Source organism: Rhincodon typus, chromosome 36, assembly GCF_021869965.1.
Source record: "Rhincodon typus isolate 14 chromosome 36, sRhiTyp1.1, whole genome shotgun sequence".
NCBI classification, from domain to species: Eukaryota; Metazoa; Chordata; class Chondrichthyes; order Orectolobiformes; family Rhincodontidae; genus Rhincodon; species Rhincodon typus.
Window position 1 is genome coordinate 7938502 of NC_063367.1, and position 23912 is coordinate 7962413.

General features: G+C 40.2%; 1 protein-coding gene across 1 annotated transcript in view; it reads right to left on the bottom strand.

Moving 5' to 3' along the window:
- The window catches only part of vps13c (vacuolar protein sorting 13 homolog C), a 167404-nt gene that overhangs the window by 107568 nt on the left and 35924 nt on the right, over positions 1-23912 (bottom strand). The window contains exons 19-25 of the mRNA XM_048617031.1: positions 23030-23133; positions 19808-19975; positions 16775-17079; positions 13765-13912; positions 5639-5792; positions 4779-4912; positions 143-312 (exon numbers count right to left, since the gene is read on the bottom strand). Of these exons, the coding sequence (XP_048472988.1) occupies positions 143-312; positions 4779-4912; positions 5639-5792; positions 13765-13912; positions 16775-17079; positions 19808-19975; positions 23030-23133 (1183 nt within the window). The remainder of the gene's footprint in view (positions 1-142; positions 313-4778; positions 4913-5638; positions 5793-13764; positions 13913-16774; positions 17080-19807; positions 19976-23029; positions 23134-23912) is intronic.

Sequence of the window (23912 nt, forward strand, 5' to 3'; positions counted from 1 at the left end):
TTAACATAATACTCCTTGGAAGTGATGTTAGATGAGCTCAATTTCCCTGTACCCCAGGTCATTAATATCTGAAAGCAAACAAAATAATCAGTGACAATAACAACGGCATGAGAGGAATTAAAGAGAATTATTTCATTCTAACCTCTGTGTAACTTTTTCAATTCCTTCTCTTAGGTCATCCAGTGTACACGTGGTGAGGTTCATGTCAAAAACTAGCGAACCATCTGTGAACATCATCCCTGAAGCTGTGGTGAGATGTAACCTGAACTCCCCAAGGCATGATCTTTCTCGACGCTGCAGATGGTCAATGGGCTGCAATATGCAAAGTTCACAACATCATTCTGCAAGCATGTTTGGAGTAGCATTATGAATAAAATTATCTATACAGATTGAAAGGTTTAAACAAAATGCTGCAGATGCTGGAAATCTCAAATTAGAAATGAAATATGTTGGACAAATTCAGCTCATCAGGCAGTATCTGTGGAGAGAAGCATTTCGCATGGATGACCTTTCATCAGAATGAAGAGAAAGAGATGCAAGAGCTTGTCGGCTACACTTTTGGGAACACCACCACCAAGTGGTGCAATGAGTGCTTACATGCAGGAACACAACTTTGCAGCCAGCAGGCATCACCAGCCAGCGCATGCACTGCTGCCATTTTACTACCTGGATGAGGAGGTGCATCATTGTGAGGGAACAGGCACAGCTTCAGCATTCACGATTCCCAGCTTTGGGAAGGGCCCCTCCCAGGGAAATGTGGAAACTGAACAGGACCAAATGATGACGCAGCAGTGGAGGTGGGGTAAACACAATAACGAGTGACATCCCAGAAGTCCTACACTGTAAACACCACAGGGGAGAGGAGCTCTGCTCTGTCACCTCCATTCTCCTCGTCCCTAATTTGGTGATGACATGGCTGACCTTTGCAGAGTCATCGTTTTGATGCATTGGATAATCACTCCAGAGTTTTTAAGCCTGTTGAAGTTGAAAGGGGTAGAATTAACAAACGACAGGGTCTGAGATAGGCTGGGTGCCAGGAGGGATTAAATAACAAATATTTCATTATGGAACAGCCATAAATAGTGGGAATAATTTAAAAGTGCACTGAACCAAGATGGAAGCAAAGGTGATGACTGAAAGTTGTTCAACTCAATTGAGTTCAAGGAGCTCCAGAATGGTAAAAGAAAAGATGGTGTTGTTCCTGCAGTCTGGGTGAAGATTCACTGCAGCACTATTAGGCCAAAGATGGAAAGGTCAGCATGGGAGCAGGATGGAGAGCTGAAAGATTCAAATTTCTGTCTCACTGCAAGAAAATAAGTATTGCACAAAATGCAAATAACAGATAACGTGCAATGGGAGAAAGTGGAATCCAGAATCGTAAACGGAACATCAAGCAATTAGTTTTATTATATCTGTAGATCATCAACGTCAGCTCTCAAACATTTGCAATTACGTAGCACCTTTCCAAAGCAAAGGATGTCCAAGACTGCTTTACAGCCAGCCAAATGGCTTTGAAATGCAGTCACTGTTCTAAAGGCTGAAAATAGGGCAGCCAATTTCATACATCAGTTCATCTGCTCCAAGTTAGCCTTTGAGGTTTGCAACTTTTCATCAAAACAATTCCCAGTTCTGATGAAAAGTCTTGGATTGGAAATGCTAACTTGGTTCTTTGCCACAGAAGCAACCTGTCTGCTCAGCATTTCTGATTTTTTCTTTGTATGTCAGAATTCTAGCAACTTCAATATTTTGCTTTTGCATCTGCTTTGTGTCTTGGTCGAAAACTAAATATCGACCACGGCATGAGAACTCCCCTGCTCTGCTGAAAATAGTGCCGCAAGATCGCATGCCCACAAGGGGGAAAACTGAGAGTCTACTCAATTTCTTACGCAAAAGACAGTATTTCCAAAAGTGCAGCACTCCCCAACTGTCATACTTAACTACTGGTCTGATAATAAGAAAACTGAAAGTACTGGGAATGCTGGAAATCTGAAATAAAATAAGTAATTTTGGAAAAATTCAGGAGGGTTGGACAGAAAACAAAGCTAATGTGTCGAGTGTAATATGACTGTTCTTTTGAACTGTATATTTGACTTTGAATTGTAGAAAATAATGTCAGCGCTCAAATTGGTAACAGTTGCACACTCAAATTATAATAGTGTACAGAGAGTGTACAAACTGCGTTACTTTGCCCAAAGTATTTTAGAATACTTAAGTGTCAACCTATAAATAGCCAAACTCAATGAAATGATCAAAACATGGGCGTTAAGGTTCACTACATGGTTTTTTCAAACGTTTATCATTTCATTTAAATGGCACGATTCAGATGACATGAAACCTCTCAAAACAAGGTCTTTAGCCCCTCAGCATCTAACCACAGACATATGATGTCGCAGAACTTGAGCTTGTGAGCTTGTTGAAAAAAGGCACTTTGTCAAAGCTTTTCATCCTGAGGATATTACGCCAATTTAAAAGGGAAAACAACCATTTTGTACTCTATCAAAAAAAAGCGCTGATTGGTGAGAAGGGGAATTATGACAGATGGAGACATTAACATGGAGAATGCATCAGTCATTTGGTGATTGACAGTTACCTGCCAACTCTTTTTAAAATTTGAATGGTCAACCTTGAAAGATGAATCAGAGAATGGCTGTCAACCTTTTTTTAAAAAAGAAGTTAAAATAGCCACAACATGAGTCCAAATTCTTTTATGCCAGCAAAGATCGCGACATGCTCCCAGCAAACGCAAATGCACTGCACTACGAGCACAAGTGACAATCCTAAATGGTTTTCCAGCGTAATTTGTAACACAAAAATTATTCAGCAATTTTTATCCAACCATGAAATCACATCCAGCATTGAACTCTGTTTTGAGTTTTGCATGCATGATTGGCCGAGTACGGTTAATACCTTGTTTTTTGCAAACAAGCGAAGGGATAGCTGTTGGATAGGATCCACAAGTCTTTGGCAAGTGCAGCCTATACATCTAGCATTATCCTGAAATGCTATTCATTTAACACATTACTTATTTTATGCAATAGGCAGAGCATCAGCCTTGAGGGTACCCTTCTGTTAGCGGCAAACACTCCTCGTGTTGCTACACTATTGGTATTTCTTGTCAAACTGTCCTAATGAGTACAGGATGAAAAGCTTCAACAAACTGTCCTTTCTCCTGCAATATCCAGCATTTATTCAGTGTTAACCAATTTGAACTGATAGTGCTGTACTGGCCTAATTTCAGATTTGTTGCCAATTTTGAAGGATTTTCAGAGTGTCATGACCCTAATGGAAATGCTTGCTGGAAAATCAACCCCAACCTTCCACAAACTGTCACAAATATATAAATGCCAATTAAAGATGGCTCATTTGCCTGAATTTGACCACTAGCTAAGGTCAAAGTCTTGTGAAAGGGAAGCATTATGTTCGCAGTTACAGGCTGTGTATTTTCTGTTTTCAGCAATTATTCTAGCCTGCAAATAAACTTGACTAATGATGACTAAATGATCACCATCATTTATACTGCAATTATACAGCACCTATAAAATAATAAGAGCATTCCTAGGGGCTTCACAGGAACACAATATCAGACATTGAGCCAAACAGGAAGTATACACCACTTCAGCTGGGTAACACTGTGTCTTAGAGGAGTCAAGTAAGGTCAAAGCCAATAATTAACACAGCTACCAACAGTTAAAATTGAAGATGCACACGGCAGCAGAATTAGAGCACTGGGATCAGTGTTGTACGGTTGGAGGAAGGTACAGAAAATGGTATGACAACATCGTAGTGGAAATTAAAGGCAAAAATGAAAACCTTAAAATTGAGGAATTGCCAGATAAAATCCAACACTGTGATAACTATCATATTTTGGAGTGGATGGAATAACTCAGAAAATATTTATATTTTCTATTTGAAAATCAAAATGATTGATTAACTGTTAAACTGTAGAAACATGAATCTACTTACAAAAACTATTTCTTGTAAAGAGTTTAATATTAACAACCCTATCAAGACTAGCATTAACCTTTGAGTGAGGATGAGATGAATATCACCGAGAATGGAGCTTCAACTAAATAAGTTACTCGAAAAAATAATTACATAACAGTTTGACAGTCGCATGACTATGACCTTCCCATTGCTTCTCATTTTAATTCTCCACCTTATTCTCACACTCGCATCTGTGTCTTTGGCTTGCTGCAATGTTCCAGTAAAACTCAACAGAAGCTTGAGGAATAGCATCTCACATTCCTAGACACTTTAAAGCCTTTCAGATTTGAAACTGAGTTAACCAATTTCGTACTATGAAATCTACTCCATTCAATTTTTTGTCACTCAGAACTGTTTTATTATTCTGCCTCACTCTGGATCAATGCCTTGTTTCTTGGCTACAGCCATTACAATTTGCCTTTTGTTCCATGACATTTTAGTTAATCTCTCCTACCTTCTGTCCTATCCCAGACCTTCCCTTGTACACTTTCTTCCCATCCCTCCATTCTACGCAGCAATTATATCTCTACTTCTACCTAGTGCTTTAGTCGACTTGAGTCATTAACCTGCTCCACAGAGCCTATCAGATGTTTTATTTCCAGCACTGTTTTTGATTTCCAGCATCTACAATGCTCTTTTGTTTTAATTATAAACATGTCCTTCTGATTTCTGTTCATGTTTTATAAAAAAATTCTTGTAGACACCATTCTTGATCACACAGCTCTAGACAAATATGGACAGATTTTAAAAAGACAACTATTTTCAACTGTGGATGAAGCAAACATGCTACGTACTTGTTTGAGACCTTCAGTATACAACAGAATCGAAAGTGATTCAAACTTGAAATCGAACTGGAGTGTCTCATAAGGCTCAGGTTTATGTTCGGATTCTACACGAGTCACATCACCTGCTTTCACTTGTGGATAGCCTGCAAAATGATGTACGGGATTCAGTGAATAAAAACTTATCGATTAAAACCGCTGTGATAAAACACAACATATAACAGCTTAACATCAAACTATGCAACAAGCTTCATTTAATTCTGCTACTTTCAGGAGGGAGTATTTCATCCATTTGCTGGAATCCCAGCCCATTTGTGTGTTGGGACAACAAGGTGCAGAGCTGGATGAACACAGCAGGCCAAGCAGCATCATAGGAGCAGGAAGGCTGACGTTTCGGGCCTAGACCCCATTTGTGTGTTGGATTGATTCGCTCTGCATTGTTCTGGTCTGTAGACTAGAGCTTGTGCTCTTATATTGTTCTGCAAATGCAAAGTCAACAGGGCGGTTGGCCAAATGAGCAGAACAGTGGCAAAGAGAATTTAATCCAGAAAGTATAAGATTACCTCTTTTGGGTGCACTAAAATAGTGAATGGTTCTGATTGGTCAGGGTGTTACCAAGGGGATACAAAGTTTGGCTTTCTGCATAACCCCTTTTATTTTGAAAAAGGTGTAATGCACGTCCAAATTCCTTTTGCCTTCATAAACCGAGGTCCTGAGGACTTACGTATGCAGCTTCTAGCTCACACAAACAGACTACACTGTGGGTCGAGCTGATGATTTTACATTGGCTTCCAGTGAAACTTGTGTAATAATCTTTCATTCACCAGCACAGATGAGAAGCAATGTGTCAACTTCTCCAAATGATCAAGTACCTTGGCATAGATTGGCTCCAGAAGCAACAGTTTTGTCTGTTATTTTGTCAGAGTCTTTTGGGTCCACTGCAGCATCCTTGTCACTTGTGGCCTCGCCAAAGTTTTCCAGCAGGATTTTTAGAAGGATTGTCAAATCATCCTGACTAACTGTAATCTGCAAACAAGGTGCGACAAAGAAAACCAAGCATCAATATGTTGTGTTTTTCCTAAATTTTCCCTTCTTCATATCACTATTGATTTCCCACCATTGAGGACCAATAGCCAGTAAGACAGACAGGGCAACATGAGCTAAACTGTCCCCATCTCACACTGCTGCAACAGCTTGAGTGTAAAGATCTACAATTCAACAAGGAAGGACAAATAACCAGGAATGCGAGCACACAGGACATTCTGTTAAGTAGCAACATGTTCAAACTCTTTATGTAAACAATTAATTATGAACAACTGAATTTCTGAAGAGTGTCATTTATGGCTTTCTCAATGTAAATGTTAATAATACACCTGGATTCTTTATCAACCTATCTCAAGATTTCTTTCAAAGGTAAAGACAAGATTTTTAAAAAAGTAAAGTACAGAGGTCTTACTGGTTAAAGGCAAAGAGAGCCAAGATGTACAAACGGCAATGAGACACAAGTGCATAAGACAGAGATTCCAGATCTCTGCAGTGCAAGGTTATGGAATATTTTGAAGAAAAAGCTGCCAAATTTACATTTAGATGTTTTGAGGGCCAGAACCATTGCACATCAGCGAGGTCAGAGGCGATGAATAGACACAAATTAGCGTAGTATAAGCCAAGGTGAAATAACTCCACGGAGGCCGGTATCCCGTCACCAAATCACCCTTTATTTACACATGCACAGTACATGGACTCTGACCAGCTAGCTCAGAGTCAGTCCCTAGTGAGGAGAATCCCTGAGACTCCTGCTTATAATTTTTTTTTAAAAATATTTATTTTTCTAATCAATCTCTTCAGAGATGTTATTACATACCTCTGGAGTAGGCAGGACCGCAACTTAGGTCTCTCAGATGAGGGGCGGGGCACTACCTCTGCACTACAACAGGGTCTAGACCCCTGTTTGTGTGTCAGCCAGGGCTCCGATTGGACCAGGTTAACAGTCCCAATCAGGGAACTCAATGGAGATTCCCCTCTGCCAACCTCATTTCACTCATTACACAAGGACAAAGGGTTCAACAATATGGAGTTTATGATGAGTGGAAGAAAAGCTAACAGTAGGGCGCTGAATAAACTGAGTCATTAAACATGGGTTGGGATTACAGTCACAAAGATGGCAGAACTAAACAATTTTGCTGACTAAGAATAAGCCTCCTGGGGTATCTATTTCTAAATGTCTTCCGAAAATCTGCATTTATTACGTATCAGCCAATCATTTAACAGGAAAATCTTTCACTTATTTTCAAAATTCTGATCTACTTCTTCAAACTTCTCTTTCCTCTCATTTCTGAAAATAGCTCAGCTACTTTCCCCACCAGAATTTGTCACTTGGGCAAATGTGGGTTAATTAAAAAAATTCATGCTGCCTTTCCTTAATGGCACCTCACGTTTAAATAAATTGCATGTTTTTTTGGCAAGGTGACCAGAGTTGATGAGGGCATTGCTGTTAATGTGGCAGATGTAGCCTTCCAAATGGCACTTGATAAAATGTCACAAAACGAGCAAAGTTATAGCCCATGGAATAAAAGGGACAAAAGCTACACTGAACCAAAATTGACTGAAATACATTCAACAGTAGTGGTTAACAGCTGCTTTTTTAACCTGAAAGAAGGTTTCCAGCAGAGGACTTCCAGGGGTCAGTGTTAAAATCCTTGCTGTTCCTCATGTCAATTAATGACCTAAATGCATAAGATTTTAATTACAGAATTCACAGACAACACTTGACAAGGTATTGTTAAGGTGGTTAGTGTAGAGCATCAAATAGACAAAAGCCAGTTCATGGAATAGACAGACAAATGGAAGTTGACATTAAGTGCAGAGAACTATGATGTGATTCATTCTGGTTGAGAGAATGTGAAGAGACAATATAAAAAGAGTACTACGCTAAAAATGGGTAAAAGATCAGGAGTCCTGCTTTTATACGTGCATAAATCACTGAAGGTGGCATGACAGGTTGAGAAAGTGGTTAATAAAGCATATGGTATCATGGGCTTTACAACTAGGGACATCAGTTAGAAAAGCATGAAGGGTAAACCTGTATAAAAACTCAATTGGAGTACTCAGACCAGCCTAAGCAATGCAATTTAAGAAGGGTTAAGGCATTGAAACAAAAAAAAAAGTGCATGCAGAAACGATTTACAACATTAGTTTCAGGATGAGAAAATTTAGCTGTGTGGACAAACTAGGACTGTTCTTTTTGGAGAAGAAAACGATGAAAGGACAAGTCTTCTTGTCAAGACAGAAAAATCAGAAATCACAATGGAAGTAAGCCAGCTGGAGGGGCAATGGCTTGAATGGCCTCTTCTCATTCCTAACTGTTCCCACATCCTTCACGAACACCACAACATCAAACTTAGAAGCTACCATTTTAGTACAGGCTGGTATATGTAAATAATTGTTGTTAAGAGTTAAAATATGGCAGGTGTTAATGAATGCAGAACACTGCATTTACAGGAATGAAGGACAGCTTCTACAAACTTTCAAATGCTCTGTATAAAAAGGGTCAATACTATTACAAACACAGTTTAAATTTATTGAACAGAAATATAGGAAGTTTCAAATATTATGTTAAAGTAAATCCATACAGATTCAAGACAGATGACATTAGGCATTAGTGCTGTCTAAACTGGGGCGGCACGGTGGCCGAGTGGTTAGCACTGCTGCCTCACAGCGCCAGGGACCCGGGTACGATTCCGGCCTCGGGCGACTGTCTGTGTGGAGTTTGCACATTCTCCCGGTGTCTGCGTGGGTTTCCTCCGGGTGCTCTGGTTTCCTCCCACAGTCCAAAGATGTGTAGGTTAGGTGGATTGGCCATGCTAACTTGCCCGTAGTGTTCAGGGAGGTGTAGATTAGGTGGGTTATAGGGGGATGGGTCTGGGTGGGTGCTCTGGAGGTTCAGTGTGGACTTGTTGGGCCGAAGGGCCTGTTTCCACACTGTAGGGGTTCTATGATCATGATTCTAAAATTAGGAACTAAGTCATGAACAGCTAATGGATTCAGGTGCTCAAACAATGAAAAATAATTATCATTCTGCAGTTCACTTATTAAGTAAGTAAAAAGAATAACTAAATTTATAGTCAAACTGATATCACAATGATCATGGAATCCCAGTGTGGAAGTAGGACATTCAGCCCATCAATTCCACACTGACCCTCTGAACAGCATCTCACCCAGACCCTATCCCTGCAACCCTGCATTTCCCTTGGCTAATCCACCCAGCCTCACATCCCTGGACACTATGGGCAATTTAGCACGGCCAATCCATCTCATCCGTAATTCTTTGAACTGTGGGAGGAAACATACAGACACAGGGAGAAATGCAAACTCCACACAGACAATCGCCCCACTGAGGGTGGAACTGAACCCAGGTCTCTTGCACGGTGAGGCAGCAATGCTAATCACTGAGCCACAATACTGTACAATATGCCAGGCTTACTGAAGCAAAATGTATTCGAGTGATATGGTGAAGCATATTGTGAGGCATATTGCCTGAGAAACAGCTGCACAGTGGTTTCAAATACACAACTGTGATTCATTTTCTAGCCACAAACCTCCACTGAGTTGCACTTTCTACTTCTTGTTTCATTGGGAGGTTTTCACTTTTCCACTTAAAGCACATGTACAATAAATCATTGCTATGATAATCAGGCTGCCGTTGTTTGGTCTGTTCTAATATAAAGGATCATCTTAGATTGAGAATTTCAATCAAATCAATACAGCATTAGCACTGACTAAAGCAAACCTCGATCTTGAAACTAATCGATTCTGGTCTACTTACCCATAAGTTTAATTACATTTATTGCTACATTCTACATCAAAACATTTCAAAGTTATTTCCACAATTAAATAATACCACAGAAGCAGGCCATTTGACCATCAAGTTTATGTTCATTTTTTCCAGTGAACAAGCTAATCTGATCGGTCTCCATATTTTAATGTTCCTCATTTTCAAGCCAACTCCTATTTCCCTGTAAAAAGAATTCATCGACTGATTCAACTCCTGTCAGAGTCATAGATTTGTACAGCATGGAAACAGACCTTTCGGTCTAACTCGCCATGCCAATCTAGTCACATTTGCCATATTTGACCCATATCCCTCTAAACCCTTCCTATTCATTTACCCTTCCAGATACCTTTTAAATATTGTCATTGCACCAGCCTCCACCACTTCCTCCAGCAGCTCATTCCAGACACGCACCACCCGCTGCATGAAAAAGTTGTCCCTTCAGTCCCTTTTAAATCGTTCCCCTCTCACCTTAAAACTATGCCCTCTAGTTTTGGACTCGGTTACCCTGGGGAAAAGACCTTGGCTACTCACCCTATTCATGCTCCTCATGATTTTATAAACTTCTATAAAGGTCACCCCTCAGCTTTTGACACTACAGGGAAATATAGCCAGAGCCTATTCAGCCTCTCCCTACAGCTCAAACCCTCCAATCCCAGCAACATCTTTATCAATCTTTTCTGAATGCTCTCAACTTACGCAACATCTTTCTGATTGCAAGGAGACCAGAATTGAACAGTATTCCAAAAGTGGCCCAACCAATGTCCTGTGCAGCCACAACATGACCTCCCAACTCCAGTACTCCATGCACTGACCAATAAAGGAAAGCATACCAAATGCCTTCTTCACTACCCTGTCTACCTGCGACTCCGTTTGCAAGGAAATATGAACGTGCACCCCAAGGTCTCTTGGTTCAGGAACACTCCCCAAGACCTTACCATTAAGTGTACAAGTCCTGCCCTGATTTGCCTTACCAAAATGCAACACCTCACATTTATCTAAATTAAACTCCATCTGCAACTCCTCAGCCCACCTGATCAAGGTCCTATTGTACTCTAAGGAAACCTTCTTCACTGTCCACTACACCAATTTTGGTGTCATCTGCAAACTTACTAACCATCCCTACGTTCACATCTAAACCATTTACATAAATGACAAAAAGCAGTGGACCCAGCCCCAATCCTTGTGTCACAGGCCTCCAGTCTGAAAAGCAACCCTCCACCACCCTTTGGCTCCTACCTTCGAGCCAGTTCTGTATCCAAATGGCCAGTTCTCCCTCTATTCTATGTTACCTAACCATGCGGAACCATGTTGAGTACCTTACTGACGTGCATGTAGATCACGTCCACCACTCCGCCATCATCAATCCTCTTTGTTAATTCAAAAAACTCAAGTTAGTGAGACACGATTTCCTATGCACAAAGCCATGTTGACTATCCCTAATATGTCCATGTCAATCCTATCCCTCACAATCCCCTCCAACAACTTGCCCACCACCAATGTCAGGCTCACCAGTCTATAATTCCCTGGCTTTTTCTTACCACTTTTCTTAATGGTGGCACTATGTTAGCCAACCTTTAGTCCTCCAATACCTCACCTCTGGCTATCGATGATACAAAAATCTCAGCAAGGGGCCCAGCAATCACTTCCCCAGCTTCCCTCAGAGTTCTAATGGTACACATGAACAGGTCCTAGAGATTTATCCACCGTTAAGATGTCCAGCACCACCTCCTCTGTAACATGGACATTTTTCCAGACGTCATTTATTTCCCAAGTTCTCTAGCTTCCATATCCTTCTCCACAGTAACTGTCATGGGATAATGTCTTACTTAGCTTTATTTATGATGTAAATCCAAGCATAAAGACCAAAAGTAACATTTCAAGTTACGACTCTTTCATCAGCTTTTTCTATTGTGATTAAAGGTCAGCAATCACTTCCCTCACCATAGATGCCATCTGACCTACTCTGCATTTTCAGATTTCCAACATCCGAAATATTTTAGTCTGGTATTTATTGTATGAAAATCTGGAAGAGATCAACAATGTTAAGGCAGTACATGTTTCTCATTGATATGCTGCTCTCTGACGAAAATATCCAAAAAAGCATCAGGCTCTACACATATACTGACGACATCCATGCTACTTCACCATGACCTCTGCTGGTCTGACATACAACGTTGAATAATCAGACATACCCTCCAACTGTATGCTAGGAAGGGCAAAGCCTCCAACTACGAACTCAATCATTAGCTAGAAACTCTCATCAATTTTCCTGGCATCAAGCTGGAACGGTACCAGCGAGTTCACAAACTCAGGGTCATATCTGACACAGAGATGAGCTTTCATCTACATTATTCACTCGTCACTAAGATGCCTATTTCCACCTTTGCAACAACAGCGGGGCTTGGGCAGTGAGGAGAGGAGATCATAGGGCAGATGTTGCATCTTGTTTCATGACTTAGGAGTGTGCCACAGGAAGGGGAGGAGATGCTGAGGGTGACTAAGGAGTAGAACAGGGTCTACCAGAGGAACCATCCCTTCGGAATGCCGAAAGCAAAGATGGGAAGATCCATTCCATATGGGCATCAACTGGGTAGTATAAAGAGAACAGCAATGATGCTTGAACCTGGAGTGAGAGGACAAAGGAAATAAACGTGGTGCTAGGGGGTGGATGGAGGAATGACAGCAAAGAACAGGAAATGGAATGGACACGATCACGGCTCTGTCACAGAGAAGGACATTTTGTGTTTGAGGAAAAGAGAAGACATATCAAAAACTCTGGTGTAGGAGGCTGCATTGTCAATTGGAATAGAGATGGTACAACAAGAGAATGCAATAGAGTTCTTGCAGGAAAGGAGAGTGGATAAGTCTAATTCATGTAGCTACAAGAAACAATGCAGATTTATAGTGTATATGGGTCAATAACCTAATGACAGAGTTGGAGGTGGACTGTATAAACGCAAGAGAAGAGTGACAATTTGGAAAGCTATTGGAAATATTCCAGTTCAGAGCAGAAAACCACACTGATGCAGAAATCCAAGGAGACCCACACAGAGTTGAAACAAAGGATATTCTGTACATACTACAAAAAGGCCAGCAGAGTTCGAAATCTATAGATGCCGCAGTAAAACTTTTTATTTAGAGAAAATGAGTGCAATTAAAGAAATTACTCAATTGGCAAACAATTCCCTCCCCTCTGCCCCCAAATGTGTAAAACGTTTCATGATTAGGGACTGGCAGAGCCTCTGTTCATAAAACACACAGCCCTCAGATCATTTTGGTAGGAATTATGGAAATGCAGGGAAGTAGGGCCAGGAAACTAAAAACTCCTATCTTGAGGAGCAGGATCATCAGTTTTGTGGATTTTGGAAAGGAAGGAGAAGCGGACTGCTCAGAGTCAGCTCGAGAGGGAAGTCATTCACAGGGGAACGAGATTTGTGACAGTCTTAAAAACAAATCTTGACGATCAGCAGGAAAGTAGTCCAGAGGGAGACCAGAAGTGGTGTCAAAAAGTTGGATATGACTTCCGCTCAGTAAAGGTCTGTATGTTAAAAGTTTGATGACAATGTTCGAGTCAGACTGGAGAGAATAAAGTGCACCAAGTTAAAAAGGAGAGAGTTATAGTTATTGTGGTCAGCAGAAAGGTTGAGACAGCTGATGCCACACCAGCAGTTCTAAATGAAATGAACCATAAAAGACCAAGAGGCCGGAGAGAAGGGTGAACATGGAACCAGAATCCTGAAGGCACTGTGTAGGATAAGTCTCCTGGTCAAAGAAGTGAGCAGGGAGGCAAAAAAACCAGACCTCAGGTGATAGGCTCACAATTCACAGAGGTTGAAATTAAGGGGATAAAACAGAACTCATTACTAAAGACTGACTGTATAACATCAGATAGGAAGGTCAGAGGAATATGAAAACAAGCCAAGTGGAACACCATTATATTACTAACAGTTCCCCTGTTTTGCTGTTTTATTCCAGGGCATAGCTGCTGTAGGGAATGAGGCAATACCTGATCATGTTAGCATATTGCCAACTTGACAACAATTCTTCAACTGACAGGTGAAGGCTTTCACCAACAACAGAACATCCAAATGTCAGAGTGTAATACTGCATTTAATACTGCAGCAAATTAATTTCTATATTTCGTCAAAGCCTTTGCAAAATACTTACATTCATTGCTTTTAGATCTCCATTTATTTCTATGCCAGGGATTTTGTGATACCATGTTACAGCCAGATTTCTTTTTATTGTTAGCAGCATGTTCACTGGCTGCAAAATCTGAAAATCAGGCTGCGCTGAGTCCTTCTGGAGAATAGTGCTGAAATGAGAAGACAGAGATTCCAAGAAACTAGAACTGAACTGCTTACAGTAGCCCCATCGCCAACAGCAAAAGAATGCAAGAAGTACAAAAGATCAACAAAAATACAGACGTCATTATTGTAAGACCAAATCCAAACACTCTAATAGATAATGTTTCATGGAAAATTGCACCTTCAACAACTTCATGAATGTGGTTCAATGAAGCTTGAGTGAACACTTTGAAGATCATGTAAAAAGCTGTCACCTCTACTTACGTGCTCACACTACCCTGCTTTCCATCACACAAGGTACATAACATTTAATCACACATTGATCAGACCTAGAGCTTCTTTCGATTGAAACTGAATATTATTTAAGCTGACACAATGATGCTTTCAACACTGCCAGAAATCTTGGCAGGAACATATCATACCAAAGCCATATTTCATAGCTTTTCAGATTACTCAGATATTGGGATTGCACGCTTAAGGACTGAAAGGAATTGAAATATGGAATTGTGTACATTCTGTATTTAAAAATGGTTTACCAAGGTTTTGAAGGGATAAGAAATTTAGAATGGTTCACAACAGTAATGTCAGCACTGGTTCACTTGTTAATTATTGAAAAGATAAGTATCCATGGAAAGGAGACAAATGAAGCTTTTGATAGAGATAAGGGGTGTGGTTTATGCCTTCAATGGCTGTTTAAACCTGGTTTGGAAGAAATGGAGACTATGAGCTGAAAGGTGAGTAGCAACATTCTTCTGGAGATCGTTCATGTTTTTTCCAGAACAGCTGGGAAAGACCATGAAAGACCTCTGATGTACGCATTAAACAACACTCTCTCCCAAAAAAGTTACAGGAAACTTTACAGGAGGAACGTCTACACAGTTCTTGCTGTCAAGAACTTCTGGAGACCCGAGAAAGTTCCTGACTATCTTAAAATCTGAAAGTTGCACTATTACATCCAGTCAAAGAATCAATTCTAATTGACTTTCCATCTGAATTGACTTCTGAAGATATTCCATCACTATACAGCAGTCAGTATTTTGATCTCAAAACAGGAGTTGACAGGAAATTCAGGGAACCATGAGAAGTTATCCCATTATATCGTTGGAGTTTGGAACACTGGCTCACATGGTATCTGTTTTTCCTTTTTCAAAATATGTCTGCAGAACTGCATTGTCTTGTTTGTGTGGCTGTTTGCACTTGAGTTAAAGGGGATTTAGTTTAATTCTGGAACATAGCTTTGTTGTGAACTAGATTTATTTCTAATAAAGGAGTTATTCTTGAGTTTATTCAAGAGACCAGGTAGAAATCTCACTTCATTACTACTATGTAGAATAAAATAAACATAATTTGGCCATTTTAGGGATTGCTGCAGCTCACAGGCGACAGTATACTGTAAATCAAACCCCTCTGCTCCCCAAGTCAGCATAAATTCAATTAAAGCACTGAATTGTCCAATTCTACCTAATTGCCTAACTCAGATTAAAGGAATATGCACAACAGGTTATTTTTCCCCGTGGATAATAACTATTTCTCATCTTTAAAACTGTTCTCAACCAACATCAAGATCAGATGAATTGCTAATCAATTTCTTTTTAACTTAAACATGAACAGCAAAAGGGCAGGATTTCACATTTATGTAACTAGACCTTTTTTAAAACTCCCATGCACAAGGTAAAACAGGTACACAGATATTATCAGTGGAGGGAAAAATAAGACTTTGGGGAACAGAGTTCTGTATCACCAGTCACAAAATTAGATGCATTGATTTCAGTCTTTTTCATCTCCTCGAAGATGCCGTGATGTTATTCACAGAGCAACTATCACTCTTTAGTTCACTGGTTGCTTGTTTGGACCTAGCAACTGTCTTGTTCGTGTTAGCTTTAGTATTTTTCCATTTAGCAACCCTGAATGCCGTTTCTCCCCTGCTCTTTTGACAAAGAATCAGAGACAGCAACTTTTCAGAGGAAAGGGGCTGGGAGAGATGTTGATGCAGCAAACTTTTGAGGGCTCTGTCTTCTGTTTTCATTGCCCTCAACAGGGTCTATGTTAAACCTCAGCCAGTCCAATCAGAAGGTTGTTACTACACTGAGTTCTCAAGCCCACAACCTTTAGTGCCAACTGAAATGCTGATTATAAGACTGAACACACTAATCACACTGAACACAGACAGTGGTGTCAACTTATCTAGACATCCCCCCACCCCCACTGTTCCAATAGACAACATCATACTTGCAACTCTCAATCTATTCCAGTAACTTTTTTTCTAAAACTGCAAAAACCTTATGTAGTTTCCTTGGCTTAAAGCAATATCTTTTCAATTTTTAGTCCACAGTCCAAGGAAATGTGGCCTTTAATAAGTGATTAAAAACATTTGTCTTAATGGTATAACTTGTGAAATACGGTGGCTTGTTTGAATTAAAAAACTTCCACTGATGAAGTGCGCTCTCCACTGCCAATCAGTTCCTTCTCTTTGCCTAATCAACCTATTGCACATCTTGTACAACAAAAGTGAACACAGGATTACAATCACATGAATGAACAATCATTTAAACAACTTTTAGAAAGGGAAGAGTTAACTGAAAACAGTCCTCTGCCCCCAACTTTATCTGCAGAATGCCAAACAGGTTAATCACCTCAGTCACTGTACTAAATGCAGCATCCAGAATTTACAACAAAGAATGATTCTCCAAAGTACCAGAGATGGACAAAGATAAATCATAAAATAAATGAAAACTTCACAGTATCAACAACAATGGAAATAATTGCTCTCCTCTTCTCAGACAACCATCTGAGTAAAGTTGTAACAGAAATCACTTCCTTGACAGGTTGGACAACAATCTGCGGAATAAATTATTCTGCATTTATCATACCGTGAGAGTTTCAGCTGTGTTAGTTGAACCTCCATGATGTCCACCACTGGTGGCAGCATGCATTCTTCAGTAGAGATCAGAGAAAATTTATTCTGCACAGTAATCAAACCCAAATCTGCCACAATAGCATTCACAGAGACAGAGGACTCAGGGATGATGATAACTGGAGCTTTCAAATTGATGTCCATTGCCAGTCGGAAACTCTGCTGGGCAAAATCCTTCACGCTGGAGGCTGCTTTTTCTGCAGCCTGTGCTGTTGCTGCACTTAATGCTTCCTTTGCTGCTTGGAAGTTGTCAAAGAAGTTCTATTGGACATAAAACAAACAGAATTAACATTTCTTTTACAGAAAACCCGCAAAAGAATCCTCCCTATAAAATAGGGAAATCGAAACAATTGGAAGGGAACACAACACAAAGTGTTCTCAAAACAGCCTGTTCAAATCAAGCCTCTACTGTTTCACAATATGGCACTGATTGCTGCTGAAACCTGTTCACCTCAGTCAAACAAGTGATGCCTGCTGTCAGCTTGGTTTTCAAAGAGAAATGACAGTGACATCATCTACAGAGGAAACAAAGCAATTTGTCTTGATTCAGCCATGTTCTCCATCGGAGTTAACTCCCAAAGGATAAGAGTTCAAGTTGTAGTACACTCCTCCCGCTTGTGTCCCTCCCACTGAAGCTGTCTTGACATCTGGAAGAATGGGCTTATTAGGGATAGTCAGAATGGCTTTATGCAGGGGAAGTCTTGACTCACAAACCTAATTAATTTTTTTAAGGAAGTGACAAAGATGATTGATGAGGGCAAGGCAATGGATATTGTCTACATGGACTTTACGAAAGCATCTGACAAGGTGCCTCACGGTAGGCTGGTCCAGAAGATCAAATCACATGGAATCCAGTGAGTTGGCAAGTTGGATACAAAATTGGTTTGGTCATAGAAGACAGATGTAGTTGTGGAGGGGTATTTTTCTGACTGGAGGTCCTGATGTTCCACAGGATCACTGCCGGACCTCTTAATTCTAATATATATGATTTGGATGAAAACATCAGTGATCTGATTAGTAAGTTTGCCGATGACATGAAAACGAAGAAGTTGTGGTTAACGAGGAAGGATATCAACTGATGCAGCAGTATAAAGATCAGTGGAAAGTTGGGCAGAGAAACGGCTGACGGAGTTTAATCCGGACAAGTGCGAAGTGATGCATTTGGAAGGTCAAATGCAAAAGAAAAGTGTACAGTAAATGGCCAGACTTTTAGGAGCACTGATGTAGAGATATCTTGGGGTCCAAGTCCATAGCTCCCTGAAAATGACACACAAGTGGATAAGATGGCAAGGAAAGCATACGGCATGCTTGCCTTCATCGATCAGAGTGTTGAGCATAAAAGTTGGCAAGTCCTACTGCAATTATATGAGACTGTGGTCAGATCACGTTTGGAGTACTGTGTGCCGTTCTGGTCCTCGGACTATAAAGACGGACATGGAGGTTGTAGACAGGGTACAGAAGAGGTTTACCAGGATGCTGCCTAGATTGACTAATGACACGGTTTAAACTAAGTGGGGGAGGAGGTTGGGGGGGGGGGGGGAAGAGTTTAAGAGAGATGTGTAAGGCAAGTTCTTTTTAAAAATACAGAGGGTAGTAGGTGCCTGAATCAGGAGAGAATTGACAAGCAGCATTCTTACCAATAATGACATGATTCGAAACACAACGTCAGGTCTTTTCTATAATCGATACCCTAAATCTCTCAGAATACACAATTGTCTAGCCAATGGTTTTGTAGCAGAAAGAGCCAGGACAATACCTGGCAAAGTATCCTCTTACAAATTAACTCCTGAATGACATTCAGATTATCTTTCCAATCTCTCTCTAAGACAATACCTTAAATTTGAATACCACCTTCAACTGGTAAAACATCCGCATTTACAACAAAAATCAAACAAATTAAACCGAGCCAGTGGAGGTACCATTAGGGCAAATGACCAAATGCTTCAAGGTGAATAAACTGCAAGCAAAGACCTAAAGGAGTTTAGAAGGAACAAGAGGTCTAGTGTGCGAATTTCAGAGTTTAGGGCCTGGAGAGCTGTAGTCATAACTGTCAGTCTCAGGATGAAAGATGTGAGGGAATCATACAAGGCAGAATCAGGAGACAATAGGGTTCTTTAAGGATTGTACAGCTAAAGGAAGGAAAGAAAAGAAGAAGCAATGCCATGACCTTGGGACGCAGGTTCATAGTTCTTTGGAAGTGGAGTCACAGGTTCACGGGGGTGGGGGTGGGGGTGAAGGCGGCGTTTGTTACACTTGCCTTTATTGGTCAGTGCACTGAGTATAGGACTTGAGATGTTGTGTTGCGGCTGTACAGGACATTACTAAGGATACTTCTGGAATATTGTGTGCAATTCTGGTCTCCCTGCTGTAGGAAAGATGTTGTTCAACTTAAAATGGTCCAGAAAACATTGACAAGGATGCTGCCAGGGCTGGAGGCATTGAGCCAGAGGGAGAGGCTGAATAGGCTAGGGGTATTAACCCAGGAGCTAAGGGTCCTAAGGTGTACCTTTCTTACGTACAGGGTGGTGCACGTATCGAATGAGCTGCGAGAGGAAGTGGTGAAAGCTGGTACAATTACAACATTTAAGGAGGCATCTGGATCGGTACATGAATAGAAAAGATTTAGAGGGATATGGGCCAAATGTTGGCAAATGGAACCAGATGAATTTAGGATATCTCGTCGGCATGAATGAGTTGGACCTAAGGGTCTGTTTCCATATTGTACAGCTCTATGACTATAAAAGGATCTGATAAAGGAGGGTTAAAACATTAAAATCAAGTCAATGGTGCAGCATGACCCCACAGCAGGCAGTCAGGACAGAAGTGATATATGACTTGGACTTGACACAGATTATGATATAGGTAGAGTTTGGGTAATGTCAAGTTTAGGAAGGGTGAAAGATGGGAGGCTAGTCAAGAACACATTGGAATAGTTGAATTTGGAGATAATTAACATTTGTTGCGTAGAATTGGCAAGCAGTAGACTCACCAACAATGACATGAAGAATTTGTGTAAGTAGACCAACTGAATGCAACCCATCTGCAAAGTCACCTCTCCATCCACTTTTGACATATCAAAGTAGTCCTTTCCCTCTGTAGAACTTGAACATAAACTCATCTTGAAGCTGAAGACTTCATCACCAATGATCGAAACAATCTAAAAATATACAGAGTCAGGTCACATTATCCATTGGTGTGAAATCATACTGTGGTGATATGTTTTTAAAAAAGTGCAGCTCTGAAGGTCATTATGTTGGGAAAATAACAAGATGTTAGCCTCACTGGAAATCAAGTAACAGCTCTAGGAATCGCGGAGCAAGAGTTTAAGATTTTATAAAGGTACGCAAAATTTCCCAATTTACACAAACAATTACAAACCAATGGCGTTCAACTCTACTAGTTAAAACCCCTTGCAACTCCCCCTAGATCTGGAAAACACACGGGTGCTACGGGAGGATGGAAAGGCAGGTAAGTCAGTTCAATGGACCCTATCCCGACAGTTCAGAGATGATCCTTTTGGTTTGTTACGACGTTGCTCCATCATCTTCCTTTTCCAGTACTTTCACTTGGGAGGTGTAGGGCAGGTGGCTCACACTTACAAAGTATCTAATTTACTAGTTAAAAAGCTACAGCAACTAATGAGGAAAAAATAAACTGGGTTCTTCAGGTTGGAGATTAGTTTTAATGCAGAGAAAAGGAACAGGTCCTTCCCTTTTGGAAGTCAAATGGCTTCATCCAGAAGCTGTTCAGCTACATGGGAACCAATCACATAATTGTTGGCAGGCAGAAGAACTGTCATTGATAACTGGTTGCCATACCACAAATCAATCAGCTATAGGCTGCTGACTGAAACTCCATTTGTCTACAGCCTTCCCCAGCTCCGGTTAGTCTGTAACTGGGCTTCCCCACTGTTACGGAAAGCAGCTTTGTAAACAGCACTTAAAACAGGTGTCAGGTAACTTGCATTTTAGAAACATAAAAGATAGGAGCAGGAGGAGATCATGCGGCCCTTCGAGCCTCCTCCGCCATTCTTCACAATCATGGCTGACCATCCAACTCATTAGCTTAATGCTGCTTTCTTCCTATAACCTTTGATTCCACGCGCTCCAAGCGCTATGTCTAGTCGCCTCTTGAATACATTCAGTGTTTCGGCATCAACTACTTCCTGTGGCAATGAATTCCACAGGCTCACCACTCTTTGGGTGAAGAAATGTCTCATCTCCGTCCTAAACCGTCTACCGCGAATCCTCATACTGTGACCCCTGGTTCTGAACACACGCACCATCGGGAACATCTTTCCTGTATCTACCTTGCCCAGTCCTGTCCTAAGTCTCTATGAGATCCCCCGTCATACGTCTGAACTCCAGCAATCCCAACCTAGTCAATCTCTCCTCATACATCAGACACACCATCCCCAGAATCAGCCTGGTAAACCTTCACTTCACTCCCTCAAGAGCAAGAGCATCTTTTCTCAGAAAAGGAGACCAAAATTGAAGTTCAGTGATCCTTCAACCATCCTTGACTTAAAGATTCCCTTTCCCTTTTCAGTCCACAATCAGAAAGATAGAAAAATAGAAAAATAAAAAGAAATGGTCTCTATAAAGTTAACAGACAGATTCACAGCTACTATTGCAGATTGAGGAAGGATTCAGCGACACGAGTGTAATAAATGAGTTTCAAGAATTGTGATCAAAATCAAAGTTCAAATCAAGGGTCTTAAGGCTGACCAAAGTAATCGCTGAAGGTATGAGATGTTGAATTGAAAATTGCAATACTAATTCAAAAGTTATAAAAATAGCTAGGCAATGATGAACTTTAAAGATTTTACTCCAAATTGGTTAGAAGTGCACATTCCTTTAAAGGATTTTTGAAAGCCATGGGAAAAGTGGTCTAACCATGGTTAGCAAATTATGAATTTGAGCAAGTAAAAAACTAGTGATGATGGCAAAAAAATGAAAAGCAGGATTTTAGAATGCACCAAGAAATAATTAGGATAAAGAGAAATCAAATGGGAGTACTCTAGTAGAAAATGCAAAAGAGCTTAACAACTTCTAGAAGCATGTAAAACGGAAGAGACTTACAACAATAAGCCTGGTCCACTTACAAAGAGAGACAGAAAATTATAATAGGGAATAAAGAAATGGCAGATAAATTAGAACAAATTAGAATAAATTAGAACTTAGTACTCATCTTCACAATTAAAAAAAAGCTGCAAAACATTTTAGAAATAATGGTAAACAAAGGTCTGATGAAAATAAGGAGATTAGGGATCTTATTACATGCAAATAGATAGTACTCAAGTAGTTATTGGGACTTGAAAGTCAGCAAATTCCCTGGGTTAAAGGCCGAGATTCTGAAGATTTTAAAAAGAGATGGCTGCAGGAGGTAGTGCAGGTTCTAAAAGTCCTTAGATTCTAGGCCAGTGTCTACAGAATGGAAGTGAGCATGTCCAACCCAATTATTCGGGAAAAGAAGCGAAGCAAAATCAGGAAACTAAGTTAGCCTTGACATCAAAAGTAGGGAAAATGCTGCATTATGAAGGGCAGCTAATAGAAAATTTAGAGGCCCCTAACATAATTCGGTTGAGTCAATACTAATAATCCAGTGACTGAAAATTTAAATCCCACCAAGACGGCTTGAAAATTAGGACATGGTTGGAAAGAATCTGGAACTTTAAAGCTGTAACAAGCAAAATTAAGATCAAACCATTGGATTGTTAAGTATAACCTAATTGGTTCACTAATACAATTATGGGAAGAAACTTCCCGTCCTTACCCAGCCCACGCACATATATGAAACTTCAGACCAACATCATGGTGCCCAATTCTTAAACTTCTCCAAGTGATGGCCTGCTTCCACGTTGTAGGGTTTATATGGTTCTAATGTTGCATGCCCCTGCAGTTCTAACAAGCTCTTTTCCTTTACCACAGACTGTTGTCGTTTAAAAGAACAATTTATCACTTTCTTGAAGTAATCTGTGATCCTCTGGGCTCCTCAGCTCAAAGAGGCTTCAATTGAGCCACCTCACTTGCCTAGGAGTGCTCATTTTAAATTTCAGTATGCAAGTCTTGCTGGCAATCTGAATGAAGTAACTCTATTGTAAAGATTAAAACATAACTGCTTTTCAGCTTGTCTATTTTAACTGGTATGGAATAACACCATGAAGCACTGAGTGCCACTTAAAATAACTGACTCACATTGAACAGCTTACCTTTTTATGTAGAGTCTTTGAACCAACATCTGTAACAACTACATCTTTGAGACGGGCAAAAAGATCTGTCTGCTTTGACAGTACAGATACAGATGCATCCATACCTAGAAAGTTTTGTTGAAAGATCGTCATATAATCATGGATTTGATATCAAGCCACAGATTGTGGTATCACAAGTAATTTCTCCAATAAATCAGGTCTTAGGACTACTATAATTAGCCATATTACTAACTTAGTGTTAATGTAGGCATTAGCAAAAGCATGTGGAGCAATAAACGCAGTTGTTTCTTTTAAACCCAGCCTAAGTTAAAAGGCTATAAGTAACATTGGTCTGCAGTCCACAAACTAAAGCCTAAAAACAGTACAAAAGGCAAACTCACGGATAATTTGTGCACCATTCATTTGAAATGTATGATCTACAGTATTAAATTAACTGTCACATTGACAAGCTTAATTGAAGGTTCCTCCTTGCTTTAGAAGCTCAGTGAAACAGATATATTTATTACCTCTTGCCTGCCTCAAATAAACATGGAGACTGATTGTCAATGTCTATAAGTCATACCGAAAGCCCACTAAGAACAAAAACATGTCACGTACATCTGTATTGTTTGTTTTATATAGATACTATGCAAATAGGTTATTTCATCTCATTATGACGTACAAATTGGTTTTAAGACGAGACAAGAGGATGAATGGATGAGAATTTGATTCATTCACCTCTGGATTTTGATGGAACTTGAACATTCCAGGTAACTAAAGCCAATCCTTCATTGTGATATCCTCAACTTAGATACATAGCAATTAGTTTATACATTGTTTACTGGGGCCTAAATAACACAATCCAGCAAATATAACTATTGTACCTCTCAGAAAATACTAGACA